Genomic DNA, 23,045 nt, shown 5'->3' on the forward strand with positions numbered 1-23,045 from the left:
CGCGTTTCCATCCGAAACGTCGCTTGATTTACTGGGCCACGAACGAAAAGCCCAATTAGTAAATGGCCAGATTAATGGGCTTATGAAAAGTGTTGCTCTTTTAGAATCTACTCGTCTTCCTGCTCTCTTCAATCACTAAAGAAAAAGAGAAAAGAAAAGGAAGAAGAAGAGAAAAGAAAAGGAAGAGGAAGAAGAAGAAGGAAGTGATGGATTCTGAGAAGGCACTAGAGCTTGTGAAGCATGGAGCTACGCTTCTTTTTGTTCTTCGGTTTTGCGCTATTCCAACGACTTGTTCACATGTGAAAGGTGACAAAAAAAACTGATAGAATATATGAATATTCTTCTAGTTTTGTTGAGAATATTTTTGTCAATATCTCTGTTAATATCTTTGTGTATCTCTGATATTGTGTAACAGCATCAGCTTTATATAGCCAACTAAATACAACTATCCTCTTCAAGAAGAATTCACTATTTTCATGGTATCAGAGCTACACTCTTTTTGATATTTTTGTCTTCATTTTTTCTCTTTTTCTTCTCTTTTCATTCTCTTTTTCATTCTTCTGTTACCATTTTCTTCATTTTTCTTTGCTCCTTTCCAATGGCTGCTCCACCTCCTGCGATGGAAATAGCCTATAGTGTGACCAATATCAAATCACACATCCCTCTCATCTTAGACACAGATGATCACAACTACAATGCTTGGAGAGAGTTGTTTCTAACGCATTGCCACACATTTGATGTGTTAGAACATGTCGATGGTACCTCCTCTACTCCAGATGGTGACAACAATCAGCCTTGGATTAAACGCGATGGTCTTGTCAAACTATGGATCTATAGCACCCTTGCACCTCTACTGTTCAAATCATCTTTCAAAACTGGTGGCACCGCTAGAGACATCTGGCTGCGCATTGAAAATCAATTTCGAACAATAAGGTAGCCAGAGCTATGCAAATTGACAACGAGATGCATACCTTGGAGATTGGAGATCTGTCGATTCGGGAGTACTGCCAAAAGCTAAAATCCGTTGCTGATTTGCTTTCTAAACTACCAGTGAATGAAAGAAATTTGGTGATGTACATGTTGAATGGTCTCAATGAGAATTTTGACAACATCATTAATGTCATCAAACATCAGAAACCGTTCCCATCTTTTGATGATGCAAAATCGATGCTTCAAGATAAAGAATAAAAACTGAAGAAATCACACAAGCCAGTCCCTCATCATACTGATCATTCATCCTCTTCAACAACCCTCACCGTCTCTAGTGAATCGGCAAAAACAACTCCATCGCAAAATCGACCACATCAAACACAGAAGTTCAACAATTACAGAGGCAACAAGCGCCACAATTTTTGATATCGGGACAGGAACCATTTCCAGTTTCGGCCCAATTTCCACACCTGGGCTTCACCACACGTTTGGCCCAATCAATTCCCCACCTTGGAATCCTTTTCTCCGATGAACATGTGTCAAACTCTTGCTCCTCGTCTACCCACTCCATCACCACATCAGGCACATCTGACAGAAATTCAACCGACAGAACAGTACATTAACAGCGGCGAGACATTACCTGACCCAAGTGCTTCAAATTGGGTACATAGATTCTGGATCTACGGCTCATCTCTCAGCTACTGCATGTACTATTAATTCTTCTCTTAGTCATAACATCAGTCACTCAGTCATGGGTAATGGTTCCAAACTTCCGGTCACTTCTATTGATTCATCTTTCCTTCGAACCAATTCTCGTCCACTTTCTCTAAATAATGTCCTTGTTGCTCTGCATATTGTCAAAAACTTATTCTCTGTTCGTAAATTTACAAAAGACAATTGGTGTAGTGTTGAATTTGATCCATTTGGTTTCTCTGTGAAGGATCTTCCAACTCAGAAAGTGCTGCTCCGATGTGGTAGCTCCGTAGATCTCTATCCTCTTCCTGCTTGCTTTAATAAGCCGACATCGGCATCTTCAACAGCTCTTTTGGCCTCTTGTCCAACACTTTGGCACAAAAGAATTAGCCACACAAATGAAGCTGCTTTTTGTTCTATTTTGTCTTCAAATTCCAATTCATGTACTAAGGAAAAATTTCCTAGTTCTTGTCCAACTTGTCTTTTGGGAAAACAAATAAAACTTCTATTTTATGCTTCAAATTCAGAAATCACAAAACCTTTTGAAATTGTGCATTCTGATGTTTGGAAACATGAGTGGGATCAGATACTATGTTCTCTTTCTTGATCATTTCGCTCACTTCCTTTGGGTTTATCCTCTTCGAAGAAAATCAGAAGTTTTTTTCTAAATTTCTTCACTTTTCAGCTATATCAAAAATCAACTCAATGCTCAAATAAAGTATTTCCAATGCGACAATGGAGGAGGATACAAAAATGTTCAATTTCAAAATTTCTTCGATGCTAATGGAATAAAAGTTCGATTCTCATGTCCTCACACTTCTCAACAAAATGGGAAGTAGTATGATACAAACAATAACCAACACCATTCGAACTCTTTTGTTCCAAGCCCAGCTTTCTCCAAGCTACTAGGTTGAGGCTCTCCATGTCCCTGTCCATGTTTTAAACATTCTTCCTTCTTCTGCTGTTAAGAATCAAACCCCATTCACTCTTCTCTTCATAAAACGTCCTCTTTATGAGAATTTGTGGGTCTTTGGTTGTCTATGTTTTCAAAACTTAAACCACTTTCACATTCATAAACTCTCACCAAGAACCACTCCTTGTTTATTCCTTGGATACCCATCACAACATAGGGGCCATCGATGTCTTGATTTAAAGACCAACAAAATCATTATTTCAAGACATTTTTATTTTGATGAGAAAAAAATTTCCAGCTGAAATTACACCAGTAAAAAGTGACAAAGCTTATCATTTTTTAGCAAGTATCGATGACTCTTCCCTTATGTTCACATCGATACTTCAAACCCCTTTTTCAGATCCTGTCACACCTTAAATATCCCTGCACTACTACCAATTCCAGTGCAGCACCAAACTCATCAGCCTCCACCAGCTCAAACTCGTCACACAATGACGACAAGAGCAAAATCTGGGATTAGAAAATTAAAACAAATTTTCTCACTCATCACCACCACCAAATCTCCTCTTCCAAAAAGTCACAAAAAGCTCTATCTGAATCCAAATTGAAATCCAGCGATGACTGATGATTATGGTGCTATGATTAAGACTAGTACCTAGCCCTCCAGGGGTTAATATTGTGAGATCTATGTGGCTTTTCAAACATAAACATGATGCAGATGGTGCACTAACAAGACATAAAGCAAGACTGGTTGCAAATGGCAAGTCTCAGGAAGCATGCTTTGACTTCACAGAGACGTTTTCTCTTGTGGTGTAACCTGCAACGATACGCATGGTTCTTAACATTGACCGATACATCAAATTGATGTCAAAAATGCCTTCCTGCAAGGATATCTAGAGGAAACAGTGTATATGTTTCAGCCACTAGGTTTTGTCGACAACAATTATCCGAATCATGTATGTAAGCTCCGAAAAGCCACATATGGCTTAAAACAAGCTCCGAGAGCTTGGAAATTACGTTTTGCAAAGTTCATAACTAACATTGGATTAGTTACTAGCAAAGCGATGCCTCTCTGTTTGTCTACAGGAAAGGGGCTGATCTCGCATACATTTTACTCTACATCGACGACATCGTTTTAGCAGCGTCCTCACCAAAAGTGCTGGGACTGATAATTGAGTCTCTAAAGACTGAGTTTCCGATGACAGATTTGGGGAAAATACACCATTTTCTTGGGATGAAAGCTTCTTACAATGAGCAAGGACCGTTGTTAAGTCAAGCTACTTATTTATCTGAGATCCTAACTCGAGCTGGAATGCAGGCATGTAAGTCGTGTGCAACACCGGTTGATCTCAAATCCAAACTATCAGTAAACTCAGGAGAGCCAGTCACTGATGCAACTGAATATAAAAGCTTGGCAGGAGCATTGCATTTTTTAACCTTCACCAGAACCGATATTTCTTATGCCATTCATCAAGTCTGCTTGTATATGCATGATCCCAAAAAACCACTTGTCCAAGCTCTCAAGCGAATTATCAGATACATCAAAAGCACTTTACACCACAGAATACAGCTGGTAAAAGGATCCTTGACCAGTTTTACAGTTTACTCAGACGCTGATTGGACAGGCTTTCTCGACACCAGAAGATCAACTTCAGGCTACTATGTCTTCCTTGGCCAAAACATCATCTCATGGTCAGTAAAGAGGCAACAGACCGTTTCTAGATCAAGCTCAGAAGCAGAGTGCAAAGGAGTGGAAAACACGGTTGCAGAGCTCTGTTGGATAAGAAATTTGATGCTCGAGCTTCACTTTCCACACCAAGGCGTATGTTGTTTACCGTGACAACATTAGCTCCATCTATCTAGGTACAAATCCTGTCAAGCATCAAAGAACAAACCACATAGAGCTGGATATTCATTCTGTAAGAGAGAAAGTGTCAATAGGCGAAGTCAAGGTGATATACGTTCCATCTTCTTTGCAATATGCAGACATATTCACTAAAGGGTTACCTACTTTGCAATATGCAGACATTTTCGTACTAGTTTAACCCTCCGGCAAGCCGACGCTTCAACTGAGGGAGGGTGATAGAATATAGGAATATTCTTATAGTTTTGTTGAGAATATCTTTGTGAATATCTCTGTTAATATCTTCGTTTATCCCTCATATTGTGTAACACCATCAGCTTTATATAGCCAACTAAATACAACTATTCTTTTCAAGAGGAATTCACCTACTTTTAAAGACATCGATTTTGTACCCTGCTTTCATGAGGTACGGTAACATCTAAATTACATGATTAATCAGTTTCTTAACGTTTCTATGTCTTGTGTAGATTCTGAAGGGATCATAGGTATTAATGTTGGAACTTGTTTTGTAACAAAATAATTTTAAACCATATTCCGGTGGCTTTTCCGAATAACTTATAAATTGGAATGAACAAGTTTAAAGTCATTGGATAATTTGTCGTGAATGATTGTATTTGTACGTCAGAAACAATATTCTTTTGAATGAAATGAAATTTTAAAATGGATTGCTTGTAAAACTTAAAATGTAACATTGGTAAAGTATCACAAGCTATAAACATAAAAAAAACAATGTAGTGAAATTGGAACTCTTCTACGTAGCTTCTTCTTAATGAAATTTATGAAGCGAATAATATTCCAATATAAAAGAAATTCGTTTCTCCTAGACCGCAAAAAATATTAATTACTCATCAAGAAATTCATTTTGTACATAAAATGAACTTTTTTTAAAAAAAAAATCTTGGGTACACTTTGGTGTATTAGAAAAGCCAGGAGATATCCGAACCAAATTTTGGGTTCATGATTTGGCAAATAAAAATAATTTTTGTTTGTCCACTTTTTTTTTTGAATATGTTGTTGATTAAGTCAACAAATATCTCCTCCTCTAATTGATGTCTTAACGTGAGTTAAGTGGCAATTAAGGGCAAAGTCAATTGCAATTGATTTTGTAACATGAAAATCTTAATTAACATTAAATTAGTTATGAAGAAATTGAATTCTCAAATCTGCCTTTATTGCTTTTACGTTGAGATACGTTGAGGTGTCGGGCTATAAATCAGGCCATCTTTTTCTCATTATACACATAAAAACCACAATCTCCTTCCCCTATATATATTTTTTTAATTCAGCTGCTGACATTTCTTCATCATCATCTTGTGGACTTTATGGTATTCTTATTCGTTGCTTTTTATCCAGTTCCTTGAGAGGTTCTTCTTTTAGTTCTTGCTTATTAATGGTCTCACAGTTGATAATTCATGCTTTTAGATAAAATATTGAGAGGATTACTGTACTAAATTTAGAAAGTATCTTTATTGCTTGTTTGATATATTTTTATATTTTTTACAAAACTAGTGTAGCATATCCAAACACTTTTTTCGTTTTTGTTGAGAAAAATCTAATTACGAAACTTCTATTACTTTTTTAATGTCATGTAGGCAGAAAAAATGATAAGTCTATCAGGCTTTGGCGATAGACTTAACAAATTTTGGTCAACGCAATTTGGATGGTAAAGTTATTAGGACGATGGTAGATTTATTCGAAAGTTGGTAGATTTGTAAAATATTGGTAGACTTTTCTTGGTAGAGTTTGGACAATGAGAGATAGATTTATTAAGTTTCGGTAGTTTTGTTGTTATGTATGACACACTTATCAAATGTGTTGGTAGACTTGTTAAGGAAATCGTTGACTTACTCGTATAGTTGACTTTGTCGGTAGATTTGTTGACAATGGGGTAAATTTAATTCCTGAGTTGGTAGACTTATTTCATTTGGTGGTAGATTTATGTGACAAGATTTTTCATAACGCGACGGTAGACTTATTCCTTTTATCGTAGATTATGTTTGAAATTGGTAGAGTTATATCTAGTTGGTAGATTTATCACTTTTGTGGTAGATTTGTTTGTTTTGTGGTAGATTTAATTTCAAGTAAAATTCATGCCGTTAAGTGGTAGATTATCTGTTACATTAGGTAGACTTATAAAATGTTGGTAGATTTGTTTGTTTGTTTGGTAGAGTTTAGATAAATTGGTAGAGTTATTGTAAGTATGGTAGACTTCTAGTTAGCATCATGTGGTAGATTAATTAAATTTGGTATTTACCTAGATAACCTCGATCTGGTAGACATATGTGGTGCTTAATGGTAGACTTGTTTCTATGGTAGAGTTATTTACCATATTTGAGGTAGACGTAGTAGTTAGTGTTAGGCAGACATTTGAGTTTTTGGTTCGAAATTACTTTTTTGTCCTAAATGTATTCTCCAATCTACGAAAAAACTGGTGGTTTGGTAGACTTATGTTTGCAGTGTTGTACGTATTTTTAGGTCTGTCCTTATGGCAGACTTTTGGTAACGGTTATGTGGTTATCTCCGACCATTGCATTGATTTAAATCACTGCAAGTTCTCTATAAATACAACACACACCCGAGAAGTTTCATTTTCCATCCCGGATTTCCTATGGCCAATCATTTAAACATCAACTCGCTCCCTTCTGATCCTTTTGTACGAGATTCTGTTAAAAATCTCTTCAAACTCGTATGCGGATCTTTGTCTCGCAAAAGTTTCGTCGAAAACACTTAACAACATCTCTAGCGAAACGGGTTTTCTTAGGAATGTTGATTTGATAACTTTTATCACGCCATGGAGGTGGGATCAACATGGAAGGGTGGGTGCATTCTTCACACGGTGCTTGGAGGCAGGAAATCCAACCGCACAATTGCGAAGAGGTTTATCTCTGATTTTTTTCGAAGATAGCCTCCAAACAGGGTTGGATTTCATTAAGATGACATCAAACTGTGGATCTCTCATGGGTAAGTACTGCCACACTATGTTACATCTAACGATGGATGGCACATCAGAGATATTCAACTCCGTTAAAGGTCTTTCCCGGGAAGATGCAACCAAAATGAGATTGACTATGCAAGACACCTACATGCGTCCGTTCAAATTCGAGAAGCCCAAGGAACTGGTGGAAATGGTTTTCCAGGTTTATCTAAAATCTTCAAGTACAAGGAATTGTGCTTGTCTCAAGTTACCAGACATGCGTTGGATGGGAGATCAGTACCTGATTGATACGTATGGGGATCAACTTTGCGAATCCTACTTCTGGAAATTCGAGAGTGCCAATTTCTGGGGAACAATACCGTCATTTTCTATGGAATGGCCTCATTGATTGCATCAATAGTTGTAATTTCATGTTTAATTATCTTATGATAGACTTATGTTTACTTAAGTAGATTTGTTTTGATTGTGAAGTAAACTTATGTTAAATTACTATTTATGTTGTGTTAAGTAGACTTATGTGTTATCGTATTTGATTCATATTCAATGATGTAGACTCTATTTGTCAAGTCTACCTGTACTCCACAACAACTATTACAATAAGTAAAAACTCTACCATTCGTTCGATTATAATTGAAAGAAATCTGACAAGTCTATTAGAACTATCATTTGATAAATAAGTCTACCACTCGACAAATATTAATTGAAACAAATCTACCAACAATATAATACAAGTCTACCATCCAACTTAAGGGAACATTACTTTGTACTTCAACATTCCTTAGTACTAAACATAAGGAAACTGACTTGTACTTAACATATACGCAATGGCTGCAAACACGAACAGCAATGCTAGCATCAAGTAGTGGTCAACTCTGGCGTTTTGCTCCGTCATCCAAACAAAGTCTCCTTGAAGCTGACTTATCTCATCTTTCATTTCCCTAATGCTCCGACCAAGTCTACCAAATAAATACATAAATCTACTAAACACAAATCTACCATATCAACAACAACTCTACCAAAAGTAGTACGATTATTCAAACCACACCATGAGATGAAAACAAATCTACCTAACATAGAAAACAACTCTGTTAAACACGAACAAATCTACCGTTTAACATATACAAATCTAGCATTTTCAACAACTACTTAAAGTCTACCAAACACAATTTTGAACCTAACCATTACGAACATATATTACTCACCGGAAATCGTGTACTCTCTCTCCAGAAACCGTTCTCGAAAGACGGAAACCACCGATAACAATACTTCCCTGCAAAAAATAAGAAAAGGGTTACGATTTCAGAGTAAAATAAAAGAAAAGATGGATTTCATTTCCGGTGTTAGCGCGACACCACCGTTGAAACCGGAACATGCGGTAATAAACTCTAACACCACCACCGCAACAGAAACGCAAAAACCGTTTTCAACCTAACCCCAAAAGCCCTTGAAATAAACTTGTTCGAGACGAGGAAATGGATAATGAAGCCAGATCTGAAACACTTACCAGAGGAGTGGCCGGAAAACCTTTCGTCGCCGCCGAAATCATGTAACCTGAACAGCCGTCGCTGAATCGCCTCCCTCGTCGCCGAATCACCTGTTTCTAAATTAGGGTTTGCTTTTTTTTTAAACCGTAATTTATGTTTTTTGGGATAAAACTAATATGTATAATTTTTAATTTGTAATTCTTATTTTAATTTCCTATATATGTGTATATACATATGTATATGATTTTTAGTGTATATATAGATATGTTTATTTTGATATATATTTTTAATTAGAATGACATTCTCGTAATAATATTCACTATTTGGACAAAATGATATATGATCAATTTTATAAATTTAGTCTAGTAAGACGATCAATATGTTAAGCTATGTTTGTCATTTTATCAACTTTAAAAGTTAGTCTGAAGAATTTTTACTAAAATATTAGAAAAGCAAATGCGTGGATCCAGGCTCGTCCCTGCCTTAAGGCACATAAAGTATATGCTTCAAGCCACAAAAATTATTTAGTAATTTAAGGGCCACACTTAGAAATGCGATCATGTAAATGTATTGCAATAATTCTACTTTCATTGTCATTATATCCTACGGTTCGATTAATGTCATGGTTTGTGCTTTATTTTTGAGTTTTTTTTGTTTTCTTTCATTTATCATTTTTAAATTTTAAATTTCAAAATTAATTTTTTTACAAAATATGATAATGATAATTATAGTATAATTTACTAGTAACTAAATAATGTTAGACGTTATTATTTTTTACTTCAAATATCATTAGGGTCACAATATTTTCTTAGCTTTAAGCCACATGAAAGTACAGGCAGGCACTGCGTGGACCTCCGGAAAATATCATCAGTGCTTTGCTTATCAAAGGTTGCTTTTGCCATGTTTTTGTCTCGCTTTTTTGCTACTTTTACAATATCTTTGTTGCTTGTTCTGGTTCTTTTTTGTCTTTGGATGCGCTCACAGATAATAAAACGTGGTGAATGCTAAAAACACAGAATGGTGGTGAGTGCATCCAAAGGCAAAACAACACCGCGTTAAGCAGCAAAGAAAGAAAACACCAAAAGAGTGAGACAAAAACAGGGGAAAAACAACCATTGAGGAGGAAAGCATTGATGGAAGTTTTCTCTTAGTCTAAACACTTGCTCTCTAATATCTTATATAAAGGCATGGATTATTAACCCTGACACTATTAATAACCAAGAGATAAAAAAACGTGTCAAAAGAACTGAATAGAAGTCAACGATTTAAAACACCATAAAGTCCACAAATGACGAAGAAGAAAGGTCAGTAGTTGATAGAAGTACAGTTTTACGATCAAATGGACGAGAAATGAACAACTGGAAGAAGATACAAGCATATATAACCCTTTTTATTTAGTGGATAAACCTTGTCAAAATGAAAAGCAGTCAATGTCGTTGATAATCAAGAGAACAAAAGCATGAATGTTGATGACGATCTTTTTTATTCGTGACTTAAGAAATTGATCGCTACAAGCTATTATGCCTTTCATTTCTTAATTCGTTTTCTTTTTACTTAGCTAGCCGCTCTGATAACCTAACTTCTTACTTGTAATCATCAAAGAAAGCTATATAAACAAATTTCTCCGATCCCATTTTTCATTTATTTACTTGGTTGAAATCCCATTTCAACAGATGAACAGAGGTACTAGATATGATTAGAAAACGAGACAAAGGAAGATCTGGTCGGAGTCTCTGATTCGATCTGGTTTGGTTACATCAGTGTTAATTTCTTATATCTACCATCTTTCAGGGAAATGGATTTCTACATCACAAGTGGAGCGAGTTTAGTTGTGAATAATGACTACAACATTTGGAACAAAACATAAATTCTCTAATAATAATAGTTTACATATCTAAAATAGAGTATTTGTCTTGTAGAGTGTAACCTATATCTATTTTTAAAATGCTTTTTTGGCCCAAAATTTTTTTTTCTCTATATGTATATATAAGTTTAAAAAAATTTTAGGTATACCAACTATAATTTTTTTTAAAAAAAAAATACAAATCTCGTGAATAAGACGTGTCTATCCAAAACATTATGTGGAATTCGCGGATAGGAGAAAACTCTTTTTTTCTCTCCCTCTTCAAAAGCTTTCGGAGAGAGAGAACGGTGTTCTTTTTTGTTTTCCAATTTAAATCGGATTTCAAATTCTGACTTAAATAAAATATTTTGTTGTTTCATATCTTTTATAGTCGGATTGTTGTTTTCCGTTTATTGGATTTTGTTTTCCGTTTTGGTCTTCTTTTTGCTATCTAAGATCGGTTCTTTATATCTGTGGGAGATATATTCTTCGATAGTCCTTAGTGGAGCAAAGATTCTCAATAAGATTGAAGAATTGATTTAATTGAAACCTCAAATGATAAAGCAAAAGGTTTATCCTTGTCGGATTACGTTTTTCTTCTACAGTTTTAGATTCTCCTCTTGCATGAGGAAGTAAGGCTCAGATCCGTCAATAATGGTGGAAGCTTCAACTCCAACAACTGGCATTGTCCTCTCTTGGCTGGGAGTTTATATCTCCTTAAATTCCCTTAAATGAAGAATCTTTCTAAAGTAAAAGGTGATAAGTGTTGGACCGAGTTTATAAAGCCCAAATGAGTTTATTAAAAATTAGAGTGTGAAGAGAAAATTGACCAATACTAAATGTTGGTTTGTTTTTTTAAACGAGTGTATTTGTCTCACATCGATAATTTGGTAGGAAAATCTCTTCTATATATTACGACAAGTTTTATACTTGTTCGAATAAGAGGAACATCGCCCACCTTGCCTATGTTTGCGTTTGACTTCATTCAAATTGGGGTTAAGATCCTCTCGGATTTTGCGGGATTTTGCAGATTGCCCAAATCTCTTCCTCTGCTATATATACACGACACTCTCTTCTCATTTTTGTCGCTCACTCATTTCTCATTTACCTAGAGTATAATAGAAGTAATAATAGAGATCCGTGTTTCTTAGTACTTGTGAAAACAGATAAGTATGGTTGTATCCTGTAACTCTTGGATCACAAAAAGTTGTGCACTATGAACAATTCAAAGTGTTAAAAGAAAAAAGATCATAGTCTCACTTCCATTCGTTTTTTTTTTTACCTTAACATTTATATTTTATCTCGTACTTTAATCGTTTTTACATAGTGTTCAATAATTTTGGTCCTACAATAAAGCTCGAGTAAGCGATGATCGGAGGTGGCTTTTACGGAGGTGTGAAGAATTTTTTTTCGGCATGTACATCTTTACCTTTTATGGATTTATTAAAATCTGTGGATGACAAAAAAAAAAAAAAAATCCAAAACGTCACGTGATCACAGGGCCAAGCTCGAACAGCCCAAATTTTTAGTAGGCCTCATTAGTGGGCTGATGAAAATTGTTGCAGAATCTACTCGTCGTCTTGCTCTCTTCGATGGGTAAAGGAAGAAGGAAGAGATGGATTCTGAGAAGGCACTAGAGCTTGTGAAGCATGGAGCTACGCTTCTTTTCCTCGACGTTCCTCAACATACTTTCGTTGGAATCGATACTCAGGTGAGTTTCTTCTTGCAAGTTTCTAGAAATGGGGATTGAGTCTGGATATTGGAATTTGAGTTCGGGTTTTGTTTTTTCAACTCGTTCTTGAGCGTTAGTATGGTGAATTTTGAGCAGTATTGTGATGTGAAACTGATTCTCTTGTTTAAATTTCGTGTTAGTAGAATCCTGAAGGAAAAAGGTTTATGTGAGTTGTGAATTTGATATGGGACTCTAATTGTCATTTATTAGTAAATTTTGAGATTTGAATGTTTTGAAGATTCTTTTGGGGAATGAATTGTGATGTAATTTGGTGTACCTGAAGAAAATTTCGAAGAGATACAGAACACCAAAAGTGAAATCTTCTTATAACACTTTTTTTAATCAATGGAGACTTAAGGCTTGATCAGATTTACAGTTAGTGGAATTTGCGTATCTTAACAATTTCATGAATTCTTGTTGCAGATGTTCATAGTAGGACCAGATTTCAAAGGGATTAAGATGATCCCTCCTGGAATTCACTTTGTATTCTATAGTTCATCAACCAGGTTCGAATCTTATTTTTTACTTAAAAGATTCTTTTTCTTTGGTGCTTTTGTATAAAGTGTAACAACGTGGTTAACTCCATTAAAAAACCCATGATATCTGTTTTGATTAGGCTGATAATTGCAGACTTGTATTTTTTTTTTCCAGGGATGGTAAGGAGTTTTCACCTACCATTGGTTTCTTTGTTGATGTTGGTCCTTCTCAGGTTTGGAATCTATTTTGTCTCATTTGTTATCTTTTGGTCTCATATTCATGTTGCCCTGGAGATTGCAGAAAGATTGTTATTACATTAGAAAACAAAATCTGCAGATATCATTTAGCCATGTTGCTGTCTTGTATTTGATGTATTGTGAGTAGCACCATGGAGTTGTGTAAACTAACCATAGATATTTTTTCACTATCTGTCACAAGGTTATTGTACGCAAATGGAACCAGCAAGACGAGTGGTTGGCCAAAGTATCAGAAGAAGAGGTTTGTCCTTTTAATAGTGCAGTAATTTTCTCACTGCTGCTTATACTTCGGTCAGTAATTCGCATTTTGGTTGATTATTAGTAATTTGCATCTTTGTTACAACTAATGGACATTAGTTTAATCAAATCTGTTCTTCTGAAACTTGAACAGAACAATATTAATGCTGTAGTAGCCACTAGCGCATAAGCCTGAGAATTAGTGTTTGATTATTTATTAATAGTCTTCTCTCTTTGGTACCAGGAAGAAAGATATTCTCAAGCAGTCAGGAATTTAGAGTTTGACAAACATCTTGGTCCATACAATTTAAGTCAATATGGGGCATGGAAGCACCTATCTAACTACATAACGAAGGATGTTGTTGAAAAATTTGGTACGTGAACCTTAGTTTTTGGTGGATTCTTTAACCACATTTTCTATGTTTTCGCTTGTTTCAAAATTATATGTTCAATTTTGCAGAGCCAGTTGGAGGAGAAATAACAGTCGTCTATGAATCTGCTATTCTAAAAGGTGGACCTAAAACCGCAATGGAAAAAGCACTTGATGCTCAGATGAAGAAAATCAAGTCTAAGGAATCATCTACTGAGCAAACCAAAGGGAATAGGTTTTACTATACTTGTATTCCTCGGATTATAAAGCACAAGGGAATGTCTGGGCAGGAGCTAACCTCTATGAACCTTGACAAGGTAACAGATGATTCCTCTTTGCTTTTTTTTGGTGGATGTTTAATCATCAAAATCGTTTGCTTACTTTATGTCATTTCCCTTTACTTCTTTGCATAGACTCAACTCTTAGAAAGCGTATTGTCGAAGGAGTACAAAGCCTCGGAAGACTTGCTTCTTGGGGAGCTACAGTTTTCATTTGTAGCATTTTTGGTATGTACTCCTTACTGTAACATATACTTATTTAAGCTCGTACACACACATTGCATATATATATTTTTTTCCATTCTCAGCTCAAGGTGGTCACGTTATTGTGCAGATGGGGCAGTCTCTTGAATCCTTCATGCAGTGGAAGTCCTTAGTTAGTCTTTTACTTGGCTGCATCGATGCGGTATGTGATTTTGAAGTTCCATATTGTTAATATAAAGAATTCTATCTTCCTCTCTATGCTTCTTCTATATGTTTACTCACTGTATTCAGAAAGTTCAACTTCGTGATTTTTTTTTATTTTTGACATTTAGATTTCTTTGTGACCTTTTGCAGCCCTTTCATACAAGGAGTCAACTATTTACAAAGGTAAATCTCGTCAATTTTCATTTAAAACAGTATATTCAATAATGCATCTAGATGATATGTAAACCTATACACTATTCAGGCTTTACAAATTATAATTCTAGTAATTTTTTTTTTCTTCACCATGATGGCATTTATTACAGTTCATCAAAGTCATCTACCATCAACTAAAATATGGACTGCAGAAAGATAGTAGTGGTCCTGAGATGGGCGTTCATGCTCTTCTTGATGATTCTTGGCTAGCTTCCGATAGCTTTCTTCATTTGCTTTGCAAGGTAAATCTTTGACTAGCGACATGTTTTCGTTTTGGGAGGGAACTAGAAGATTTGAGTTCCAACTTCCATTGTTTCTGATAACAGGACTTCTTTGCATTAGTGGAAGAAGCGACTGTGGTTGATGGAGATTTACTGTCGTGGGTATGTACAAGATTCTACATATAAAAGATCAGATTACTTTTTTCACAACCCTTATCGTCATGCCTCATGAGGTTTCTATTCACGCAATGTCTTTTGCAGACAAGAAAGTTCAAAGAGTTGCTTGAGAACAGATTAGGATGGGAGTTTCAGAAGAAGAGTGCTATGGACGGGATCTATTTTGAGGAGGATGATGAGGTAAATGTATTGTCTTAAGCTTCGTTTGATTTCTTTCTTTTCTTTCGCTCACGGACTGTCACATCATGATGCAGTACGCTCCTGTGGTCGAGATGTTGGATGAAAGTCATGGAGACTATATGGCCACTTAGACATCGTATCGACGCTGGTTTTCTTCGAATAGACATTTTTGGGATCTGTACTTGCACAGATGTTGTTATGATGCTAATGCTGATTTAGTTACTATGTTGAATATTCTAACGAGTTACATATATTAGTGACGAAGGTTTGTCTGTAGATTTTTGTTTGGTATAAAACTTTTCCATCTCCTAAACCACTGTACACAAAAATTATTCAACCTCTGAGAAGAAGATTCTGAGAATAATCGTACATTATACCAAAGAATGTGGGGACATTAGTCGTAACAGAATAAAATTAGAAAGACTAATATCCTGACCAAAGCTTTTGCTTCGACGCTACAACAAAGTACAGTCACTGTCTTCATAGCTTCTTCAGCTTTTGACCTCTCAAGCCGTTCCAAAACGCACCCGCATTGATCGCTTTCTTACCAGGAAGTTGGACTTCCAGTACCTGAATGAGCAAAAACACCAAAATGCTAAGATTAGTGTCCCTTTGAATCAACACTGCCCTGTGGTTAGCATCATAGCATCTTATAGCTTTACCTCCAAAGCTGTACCACTTCCACAGGGAAACAGCAACGAGCCTTTCTCGAAAGTTACATAATCTTGTTCACCATTAAGGATTTCTGTATTTTGGCAAATTCGAGTAGTGATGATTTTAAGCTCTAGCACGTTTTGCTGGCCGGTTTTGTCATCGAGGACTACAACTTTTGCTCGTGTTCCCGGCCATCCTGCGAATGCACGAACCTAGAAAGCAGTTTTATATATATATATATGTTTCTGATTGTAGATTAGTTGAACGAAAGAAAGGGTTTCTACCTTGTTATGTAGAACAAAAGCTTCCTGGTCAAAAGAGAGCCAAGCCTCATCTGGAGCCATCTGTGCATCAATTGAATCAGATTATATATGATCTCATACAGAGATCAATACTCTGATGTCTTTGCCTTGTCTTGTAATCATACATACCTTTGGAGCTAAAGTAGCTTTAGAATCATCTTGGGGAACTGCTTTTGAATTTGCTGACCCATCAAATATCGAGGGAAGTTCACTGATAAGAAGTTTTGACCCTGCAAAGTTTTTTTCCGAATCGAAAGATAAGCTGAGGAACTCCTAAAAATCCTTAATCATAGCATCTGCAATATTCAGATGACCTTTCCTGAAATGTATAAGCATAAGAACAAAGAGATTACCTTCAGAAAATAAGAAGGAGAGTAGTTCTGGTGCCTGCAAAAGGATACCATTGGTCATTGAGATTTAAGACCAGAAAAATATGTTGAAATGATCAGCTACTTTGAGAGATAAAAGTATATAAACCTTTATCTGATCATCCACTTGGAACCTCTTGGAAGCAATCACTGGCCCTGCATCTAGCTTCCGCACCGTAAATGCTAACGATACTCCTGTTTCTGGGACACCATCCTAGTGCAGCCACCAAGTGTTGTTATTGTGAAATCTTGAGTTATGTGCCTTAGCATGTAGTCGAATAAGTAAGAAAAATTGCACCTGTAATGCTCTTTGAACAGGAGCAGCACCACGGTACCGAGGCAACAAACTTGGATGTATGTTCACCGTCCCTAAACATAGTAAACATGGACTTTCAAAACACAAGAATCTTTTGCAGTGTAGAGAAACAACATCATTTTCGCGATTTCGACAAACCATGTACTGGAATATTAAGGAACTTGGTAGGCAAAATATTCCCATAAGCTGCTGTAACACAAAGCTCAGGTTGCAAATCTCTTAAAGTGCATAAGAATGCTTCCTGCATAGAAGAAACAACGAATGAGGTATTGTCTTCACAAGAAAGAACGAATGATCACAAGTAAGAAGTTGATATGAGACAAAGAAAACCTCACATCTCCTGCTTTTTCAGGGGAGAAGATGAGATCAGAAGGTAAGCCTTTGTCGAGAGCATATTGCGCTACCGGAGAAGGCAACACTTTTTTCCCCCTATCTCTCCTCGCCGGAGGCTGTGTGACAATTCCTGCAACCTAGAACAAGCCGGAATCAGCGGTTAAAGCAAGAAAAGAAATCTTCTAAATGTGACAAAGCTGTTTCAGTAGCAACAACATCTCAGTTCTTAACACATTTCTTTAATCTTGTTTCAGAAAGGGACAACATAATCAAACTCACAGTATCCATAACAAGTATCAATGGTTTGTTTCCTATTAACAAGAATTCAAATCATGGATAATTCAAACTTTTCCAATGTTCGAATCCATTCATACTTTTGAAGATCCTTTCTCTAAAAATTTCGTTCAAGGACGGTGCAGCAGCAATTCATGGTGAAGGAAATTGAGAATTTTGTAAACAAAGAGTCATATTAAACAACTGTATTACCTCGAAGGAAGAGTTTGGTTTCAAAGATGCATCGAAGAGTGCTTCAAGCACAGTCACGGAAACCTAATTCGCAGACATTAGAGAAAAGGGTTAAACAGTAAAAACCATAGTGATGTATACACGAACATTGTTAAGTCTCTTACCTGAGGAGAGCCTAAGAAGATGAGAGGCTTCTTTTTCGGAGATGGAGCTACAGAAGAGAGAGTTGCAGAAGCTTTAAAGCAAATGAAACGACGTAGCATCAGAGCTGAATTCATTGTTTCTCCTCTGCTGCTCCTTCAATGGTTTCGAAGCTTCCTTTGGATTTTCGGAACAGACACGAGAAAGACGGAGATGAACAATGGTATATGCTTACATTTTGGATTTAAACCGTTCCTAACCGAATTGAACCGGAAAAGAAGAGCATAAACCAAAATCGAAGCTAATTTCTTTAATTCGGGTAAATAATAAACGGACCAAACATAACTGAAACCCCATAAATCAGAGGACATTCATAGGATCTTTGTCGGCGAAATTTCTTTTCTTTTTTACCAAGGTTAGATGAAATTCGCGCAATCTTGAAGAAAAACAACTAAACAACAAAGGAAACGTAAAACAGAACGTGAGCCACTATGAATCCTCCTTTATTTCATCAGGAAACCAGTATTGACATTACTTGCAATTAAAAGAAATTAAAACGAGAAATACTTTGGTTACTTGACTTTGTCTTGATACTTGGAGTTAGCCTTCTTCTCACGAGTTGACCTGCGAACAATTTCATCATGTTCTTCAGCCTCTTCTTCCTCTTCGTCCTCTTCTTCTTCTTCCTCTTCTTCCTCTTCGTCCTCTTCTTCTTCTTCCTCTTCGTCCTCTTCTTCTTCTTCTTCTTCCTCTTCGTCCTCTTCTTCTTCTTCTGCTGGCCGTTGGATGCGAATTTCTAAAGTCTTCAACACATCATAGCCACAGTGACTCTGAAAATAGTGAGGAATTAACATAAAGTCCTTTTCAGGAGTTTGGAAGCTCACTTTCTGAACCCTATTCATCTCTCGCGATCCAAACGTCATAGAGTTAACTCCAATCGAGTAGGTGAGATCATAGGAGAACTTCCCAACTCCTGGAGCAGATGGTGCTATACAGTTCACAGTCACATACACTCCTTGTGGCTCTTTGAAACTCTGAACTACAACCAATGGACCACCTCTACGTTCCTGAAGGACCAAACTGCCTCCGCTTATCCTCACACATGCGCTTCTGGAACAGCCACAAATGAACTGATGCCATATGTTCCTGTGGTTAGCATCGTAGTGACTGTAGATATCCTTGTACACACCACTGTAGTTGCAGTTTGGTGCAGGACAATAGCACAGAGAGAAACTGCATTCCTTAACATGGACTAATTCTTTGCCATAAGAGAGCTTCTCGGTGCAGCCATGTTTGGCGTTTGGGCACGGGACCATGATTGCTTCTACAATTCTCTCCATTGCTCTGCATCGATAGTTACCAATGGGAAAAGTGCAGAAAGGGCATTTGTTCCTCAGTTTAGTACAGCAAGACGAGCAAGCTATATGTCCATTGTCACACTGAGATGCAAAACAAACAGAAACCAAGCAATATATCACAAGCTGTATTACTCAAAATGGCAGCCAATATCCAATCTGATTACAAAAAACTACAACGAAAATATAAGCTTACAAAAACGTAATTCGTATGTTATCTAGGAATGTTTCTCCAAGTTGTATGTCACAGGACTTGTTTGCTAATTACTATTCAATCAAAACAGTTATTTACGAAAATCACGATATCAAAGCTATGTTACCAACACTTCAGTGTCTAGTCAATGACTACATTCTTGATTTCCTTCCAATATCATCTTCCTAAATGCAACGTTTTACCCAAAATCATCCATAGGCAATAAAGAAATCTTCTAAATGTGACAGTTGTTTCAGTAGCAACAAGATCTCAGTTCTCACCACATTTCTCTTACCTTGTTTCAGAGTTTAAAGGGATAACAAAATCAAATTCACAGTATCCATTACAAGAATCAATGCCTCAATGGCTTGTTTTCCATTAACTAGGATCAATATCAAGTATGATTTTACCAGCATTTCAGTGAGTTCCTCACACATATTTGCTAGTCAATGACTACACTCTTCATTTCCTTAGATTCTCATCTTCCTAAATGCAACGTTTTACCAAAATCATCCATAGACAATAAACCACAACAGTTTTAAAAAATTCTGAATCAAACCATGGGATTATAAAAAGGAGGAAGACCTGAAAGATATCACTCGTCAGTGCGTGACAGCAAATGGGACAATCCAGAAGATTCAAATTGAACAGCGTCCCCGACCGCACCTCCGTCGTCGTTATCACCTCATCACCGTCTACATTCCGATTTACACTCGCCGTTCCTCCGCCATTCCCGCCTTGTTCTTCTTCTACGCGTTCCACTTCATCTTCAATCGTGGAAGGAAGCCGTGGCCTCTTTTGGCGGCTGCTCGACGCTTCTCCGACGACGGATGCTTGACCGGCGTTCGTCTCTTTCACCATGGTTATCGGAATCTGCAGAGAAGTCTGGGTTTTCGAAAGTGTTAACAGAGAGGATATGCGGATAAAACCCTAATCCCCTTTTTATTTTACCGCCAGAACGTTTTTTCGCTCAGATTTTTCAGAAGAGTTTTGAGCTATATGACTGTATCAGTGTTTATGATTCTGCCATTATTATTATTTTTTTTTTGTCGTCTTTTAATTTCATCAAACCCATTAGGGCAAATTACATGAGGTTTAAACCCAAAGCCCTTACATTTAAGCCCAACATATACCCATTAAATTAAAGAGATAACGATGTGTACAAATAAACCACGTGTGTTACACGTGTAAGGCTTAGGCTGAAATTAAGGATGTTGCGGAGAAGCACCGTCGAGAACGTCTCTGGAACATTGCTCCGCCGGGAAAATCAAAGATCCGTTGAACTGTGAAATTCGCCAGATTTCCATCATCCTTGTCAAAACCTTCATGTAAAGTCTTCTACAGAAATCCAACAAAATTCCAGATGGTCAAACATTCTTTAACCACTAGAAGGAAGCCTCCGATCGTCTTTAGCTCAAGACCCAGTACCCTTCGCCTTAACTAAGGCACTTTAATAGGATATTTTAGGAGAAAATATCTCCAGTCAAGAGAAGACAATACCAAAATTGGGGAAGAAATTCACCATCATCTCTGCCTCATGTAAGAGGAGTTATAGCTCTGTAGAAGACAACTTCGAACAGAAAAACCCTTTACTTAAACCATTAAGTAAAAGGAATCCGATCGAAATTTTATTACCGGACAAAGCCAGAGATTATTATCCGTTTAAACGGAAGAAAACTTCCGATATTGATCGGAAAATTTACACAAGGGAGAAAAAGTGCTCTCTCTCTCTCAAGGATAGAGGTGAGAGGAGAGAGAGAGAGGAAAAAAACTCCCCATGATTCTGCCATTTAGCGTTCTAATTACGAGCCATGAACTTAAAAAAAAAAACAATCATAGCAATTATAATTATGAAATTAATTTTTTTTCAGTCTAAACAAATTCATTGATATTGTTAAAAATCAATATACAAAAATTCCGTAAAGCAAATTATTATATATACATATAAGTGTTATATACTAAAAAAAATACATGAGAAAATGATATATTCTGTAGATAAGCATTACTTGCTAATGAATCATTAGATCCGTTATTTTTCTTCTCCATCTTTAATCTTGTTCAGATGCAATTTGTGTGTTTAGATAGCATTTTTTGGCTGAACTTCTAATTTGCACACAGCATAAAAAAACCTGATGCTTCCAATAGTTTTGAAAAATGGACATTTTGATACCAAAACTTTTGTATCAAAATCATTTTGATTCACCAGAGACAAATGGCTTTTTGTTCATTTATGATTTTTGAGATGTTGCTAGAAATTAGTCAAAGCATTAATTAAATTGTGAATTTTGGTTTCACAAATAACGTCTAGATGTGTATTGGAATATTGATTTTGTTCTATAATATATCAACAAAAAATTGTGGTAACAACGGTTCGAAAGCTCCGATTTAGGAAAATTTAGTCGCATGATTGATTATTTTTGGTTATTATTTTTGGCAATGTTCTAGAGGCGATTTTTTTGGGCATCAGAAACCGCCAATCTTCTTCACAGAGAGTGATTCTCCAACAATTTTCTTCCGATTTTTACGGGTCAAAGTTGTCGGTTTATGTCCGTTAAGAGTAATCTCTAACGGTTTCCTTGTCTCTTCCTTCGCGGAAGTGAATTTCTGTCCAAAACCGCCATGGCCCTTTTCCTATATAAACTCTCCCTGCAAAACTCTTTTCTCTTTCACCCAAATTCCCTCCAAAATGAGTGACTACATACGCCGAAATCTTCAAAATCTTAACCTTGGAGCCGATGATGCCGCAATTTCTCTTCCAGCAGAACTCTGTGTTCAAGCGGCGAGTGCCAATCGTTTCACGATTGTGGGCACAACTGTCTACCCTAAGAAGCAACCAATTCGTCCGATGCTAAACCATATGCCACGATTGTGGGGACTTGGAAATGCGGTTATTGGCAGAATCATCGGACCAAATCGATTTCAATTCATTTTTCAGTCGAAAGAAACGATGAATCTTACATTAACTCGGGGCCCATGGTCCTTCAATGAGTGGATGTTGGTGCTTCGTCAATGGTCACCGAACTTACCGGAGGAATACTTGAAGATCATTCCATTCTGGATTCAAATCAGGGGTATCCCACTCCAGTTCCCCACGGAGAAAATGATCCGATTTGTTGCTAGACACCTTGATGATGTGGTGGCGGTGGATTTTGATGCAAATTCCACGAGGGTTGACTTCGTCCGTGTTAAGGTAAATTGGAATTTAGACAAACCCCTTCGCTTTCAAAGGAATTTCCAATTTGGTGTAGATCAAAATACTTTGTTGAAATTCTGGTTTGAGCATCTTCGGAACTTTTGCAACAAATGCGGTCTCCTCACACATGATGCTAAGAAGTGTCCTTTGAATGCTTTTGATGATAATGAAAATGATGACAATAATCCGGACGACAACTTTGATGGGAATGCGGATGGACTCGGAGAAATGGAGGGCTATGAAGCCCACAATGAAGAAGAAAGGAATGCTCATCCCTATATGAAGGAAATGATGCTGTTGGTGATTTGCCTCTAGAGCCAATGTCTGTGGGTTTCAACGGTGATGCTGAATACGTGCCACAGAATGTCATGCCTCATAACGATCTTGCTGTAGAAACGGTGCGGTATTTGCAAGCTAAGATGGCTAAAGGAAAGTTCAAAGAAGATGACTTCATGGAAGTGTTTGCGGCTTACACTAGAGCGGAGAAAACTGTGGGGGGGGGGGGGCTTTAAC

The 23,045-nt window shown here is 36.8% G+C and overlaps 4 protein-coding genes, 1 long non-coding RNA gene and 1 pseudogene across 5 annotated transcripts; 4 read left to right on the forward strand and 2 right to left on the reverse strand.

Annotated features, from left to right (window-relative positions):
- Positions 1 to 532: 532 nt before the first annotated feature.
- Positions 533 to 1,356, forward strand: LOC112085237 (annotated as a pseudogene).
- A 145-nt stretch (positions 1,357 to 1,501) lies between these two features.
- Positions 1,502 to 2,145, forward strand: LOC112084084. Its single transcript, XR_002898043.1, has 2 exons — positions 1,502 to 1,685; positions 1,871 to 2,145. It is a non-coding gene; the product is annotated as an uncharacterized LOC112084084 (long non-coding RNA).
- Positions 2,146 to 3,153: 1,008 nt separating this feature from the next.
- LOC112085240 (uncharacterized mitochondrial protein AtMg00810-like) lies at positions 3,154 to 4,376 on the forward strand. Its single transcript, XM_024154424.1, has 3 exons — positions 3,154 to 3,187; positions 3,255 to 3,348; positions 3,623 to 4,376. Exons 1-3 carry the CDS (start codon positions 3,154 to 3,156, stop codon positions 4,374 to 4,376), a joined length of 882 nt encoding a protein of 293 aa, XP_024010192.1.
- Positions 4,377 to 12,234: 7,858 nt separating this feature from the next.
- Positions 12,235 to 15,527, forward strand: LOC18008566 (protein AAR2 homolog). Its single transcript, XM_006391341.2, has 13 exons — positions 12,235 to 12,373; positions 12,818 to 12,900; positions 13,046 to 13,103; positions 13,310 to 13,369; positions 13,610 to 13,739; positions 13,826 to 14,052; positions 14,149 to 14,241; positions 14,348 to 14,419; positions 14,572 to 14,604; positions 14,745 to 14,876; positions 14,961 to 15,017; positions 15,117 to 15,212; positions 15,287 to 15,527. Exons 1-13 carry the CDS (start codon positions 12,278 to 12,280, stop codon positions 15,341 to 15,343), a joined length of 1,194 nt encoding a protein of 397 aa, XP_006391403.1. The 5' UTR covers positions 12,235 to 12,277; the 3' UTR covers positions 15,344 to 15,527.
- A 40-nt stretch (positions 15,528 to 15,567) lies between these two features.
- LOC18008627 (methionyl-tRNA formyltransferase) lies at positions 15,568 to 18,006 on the reverse strand. Its single transcript, XM_024152802.1, has 11 exons — positions 17,815 to 18,006; positions 17,672 to 17,734; positions 17,188 to 17,322; positions 16,991 to 17,093; positions 16,835 to 16,905; positions 16,646 to 16,750; positions 16,522 to 16,555; positions 16,298 to 16,398; positions 16,151 to 16,210; positions 15,875 to 16,078; positions 15,568 to 15,782 (listed from the first exon to the last, which is right to left on the reverse strand). Exons 1-11 carry the CDS (start codon positions 17,926 to 17,928, stop codon positions 15,693 to 15,695), a joined length of 1,080 nt encoding a protein of 359 aa, XP_024008570.1. The 5' UTR covers positions 17,929 to 18,006; the 3' UTR covers positions 15,568 to 15,692.
- A 274-nt stretch (positions 18,007 to 18,280) lies between these two features.
- LOC18008794 (E3 ubiquitin-protein ligase SINA-like 2) lies at positions 18,281 to 21,121 on the reverse strand. The gene is made up of 2 exons (XM_006391343.2): positions 19,925 to 21,121; positions 18,281 to 19,230 (listed from the first exon to the last, which is right to left on the reverse strand). The coding sequence occupies exons 1-2, from the start codon at positions 20,198 to 20,200 to the stop codon at positions 18,364 to 18,366; spliced, it is 1,143 nt and encodes a 380-aa protein (XP_006391405.1). The 5' UTR covers positions 20,201 to 21,121; the 3' UTR covers positions 18,281 to 18,363.
- Between the last annotated feature and the right edge of the window lie 1,924 nt (positions 21,122 to 23,045).

The sequence above is a fragment of the Eutrema salsugineum genome, unplaced genomic scaffold, assembly GCF_000478725.1.
Source record: "Eutrema salsugineum unplaced genomic scaffold, Eutsalg1_0 scaffold_9, whole genome shotgun sequence".
NCBI classification, from domain to species: domain Eukaryota; kingdom Viridiplantae; phylum Streptophyta; class Magnoliopsida; order Brassicales; family Brassicaceae; genus Eutrema; species Eutrema salsugineum.

Bases quoted from the DNA above. Each gene is read 5' to 3' on its own strand.
- LOC112085240 (XM_024154424.1), top strand. From the start codon at position 3,154: ATGACTGATGATTATGGTGCTATGATTAAGACTA. The intron at 3,188-3,254 runs GTACCTAGCCCT...AACATGATGCAG, and splicing joins TGGTGCTATGATTAAGACTA to ATGGTGCACTAACAAGACAT. The intron at 3,349-3,622 runs GTAACCTGCAAC...GTTTGTCTACAG, and splicing joins GAGACGTTTTCTCTTGTGGT to GAAAGGGGCTGATCTCGCAT.
- LOC18008566 (XM_006391341.2), top strand. From the start codon at position 12,278: ATGGATTCTGAGAAGGCACTAGAGCTTGTGAAGCATGGAGCTACGCTT. The intron at 14,242-14,347 runs GTATGTACTCCT...GTTATTGTGCAG, and splicing joins TTTCATTTGTAGCATTTTTG to ATGGGGCAGTCTCTTGAATC. The intron at 15,018-15,116 runs GTATGTACAAGA...TGTCTTTTGCAG, and splicing joins ATGGAGATTTACTGTCGTGG to ACAAGAAAGTTCAAAGAGTT.
- LOC18008627 (XM_024152802.1), bottom strand. From the start codon at position 17,928: ATGAATTCAGCTCTGATGCTACGTCGTTTCATTTGCTTTAAAGCTTCT. The intron at 16,399-16,521 runs GTAATCTCTTTG...AAAACTTTGCAG, and splicing joins CTCCTTCTTATTTTCTGAAG to GGTCAAAACTTCTTATCAGT. The intron at 16,211-16,297 runs GTATGTATGATT...ATTGATGCACAG, and splicing joins AAGCTACTTTAGCTCCAAAG to ATGGCTCCAGATGAGGCTTG.
- LOC18008794 (XM_006391343.2), bottom strand. From the start codon at position 20,200: ATGGTGAAAGAGACGAACGCCGGTCAAGCATCCGTCGTCGGAGAAGCG. The intron at 19,231-19,924 runs GTCTTCCTCCTT...TTTGCATCTCAG, and splicing joins TGACGAGTGATATCTTTCAG to TGTGACAATGGACATATAGC.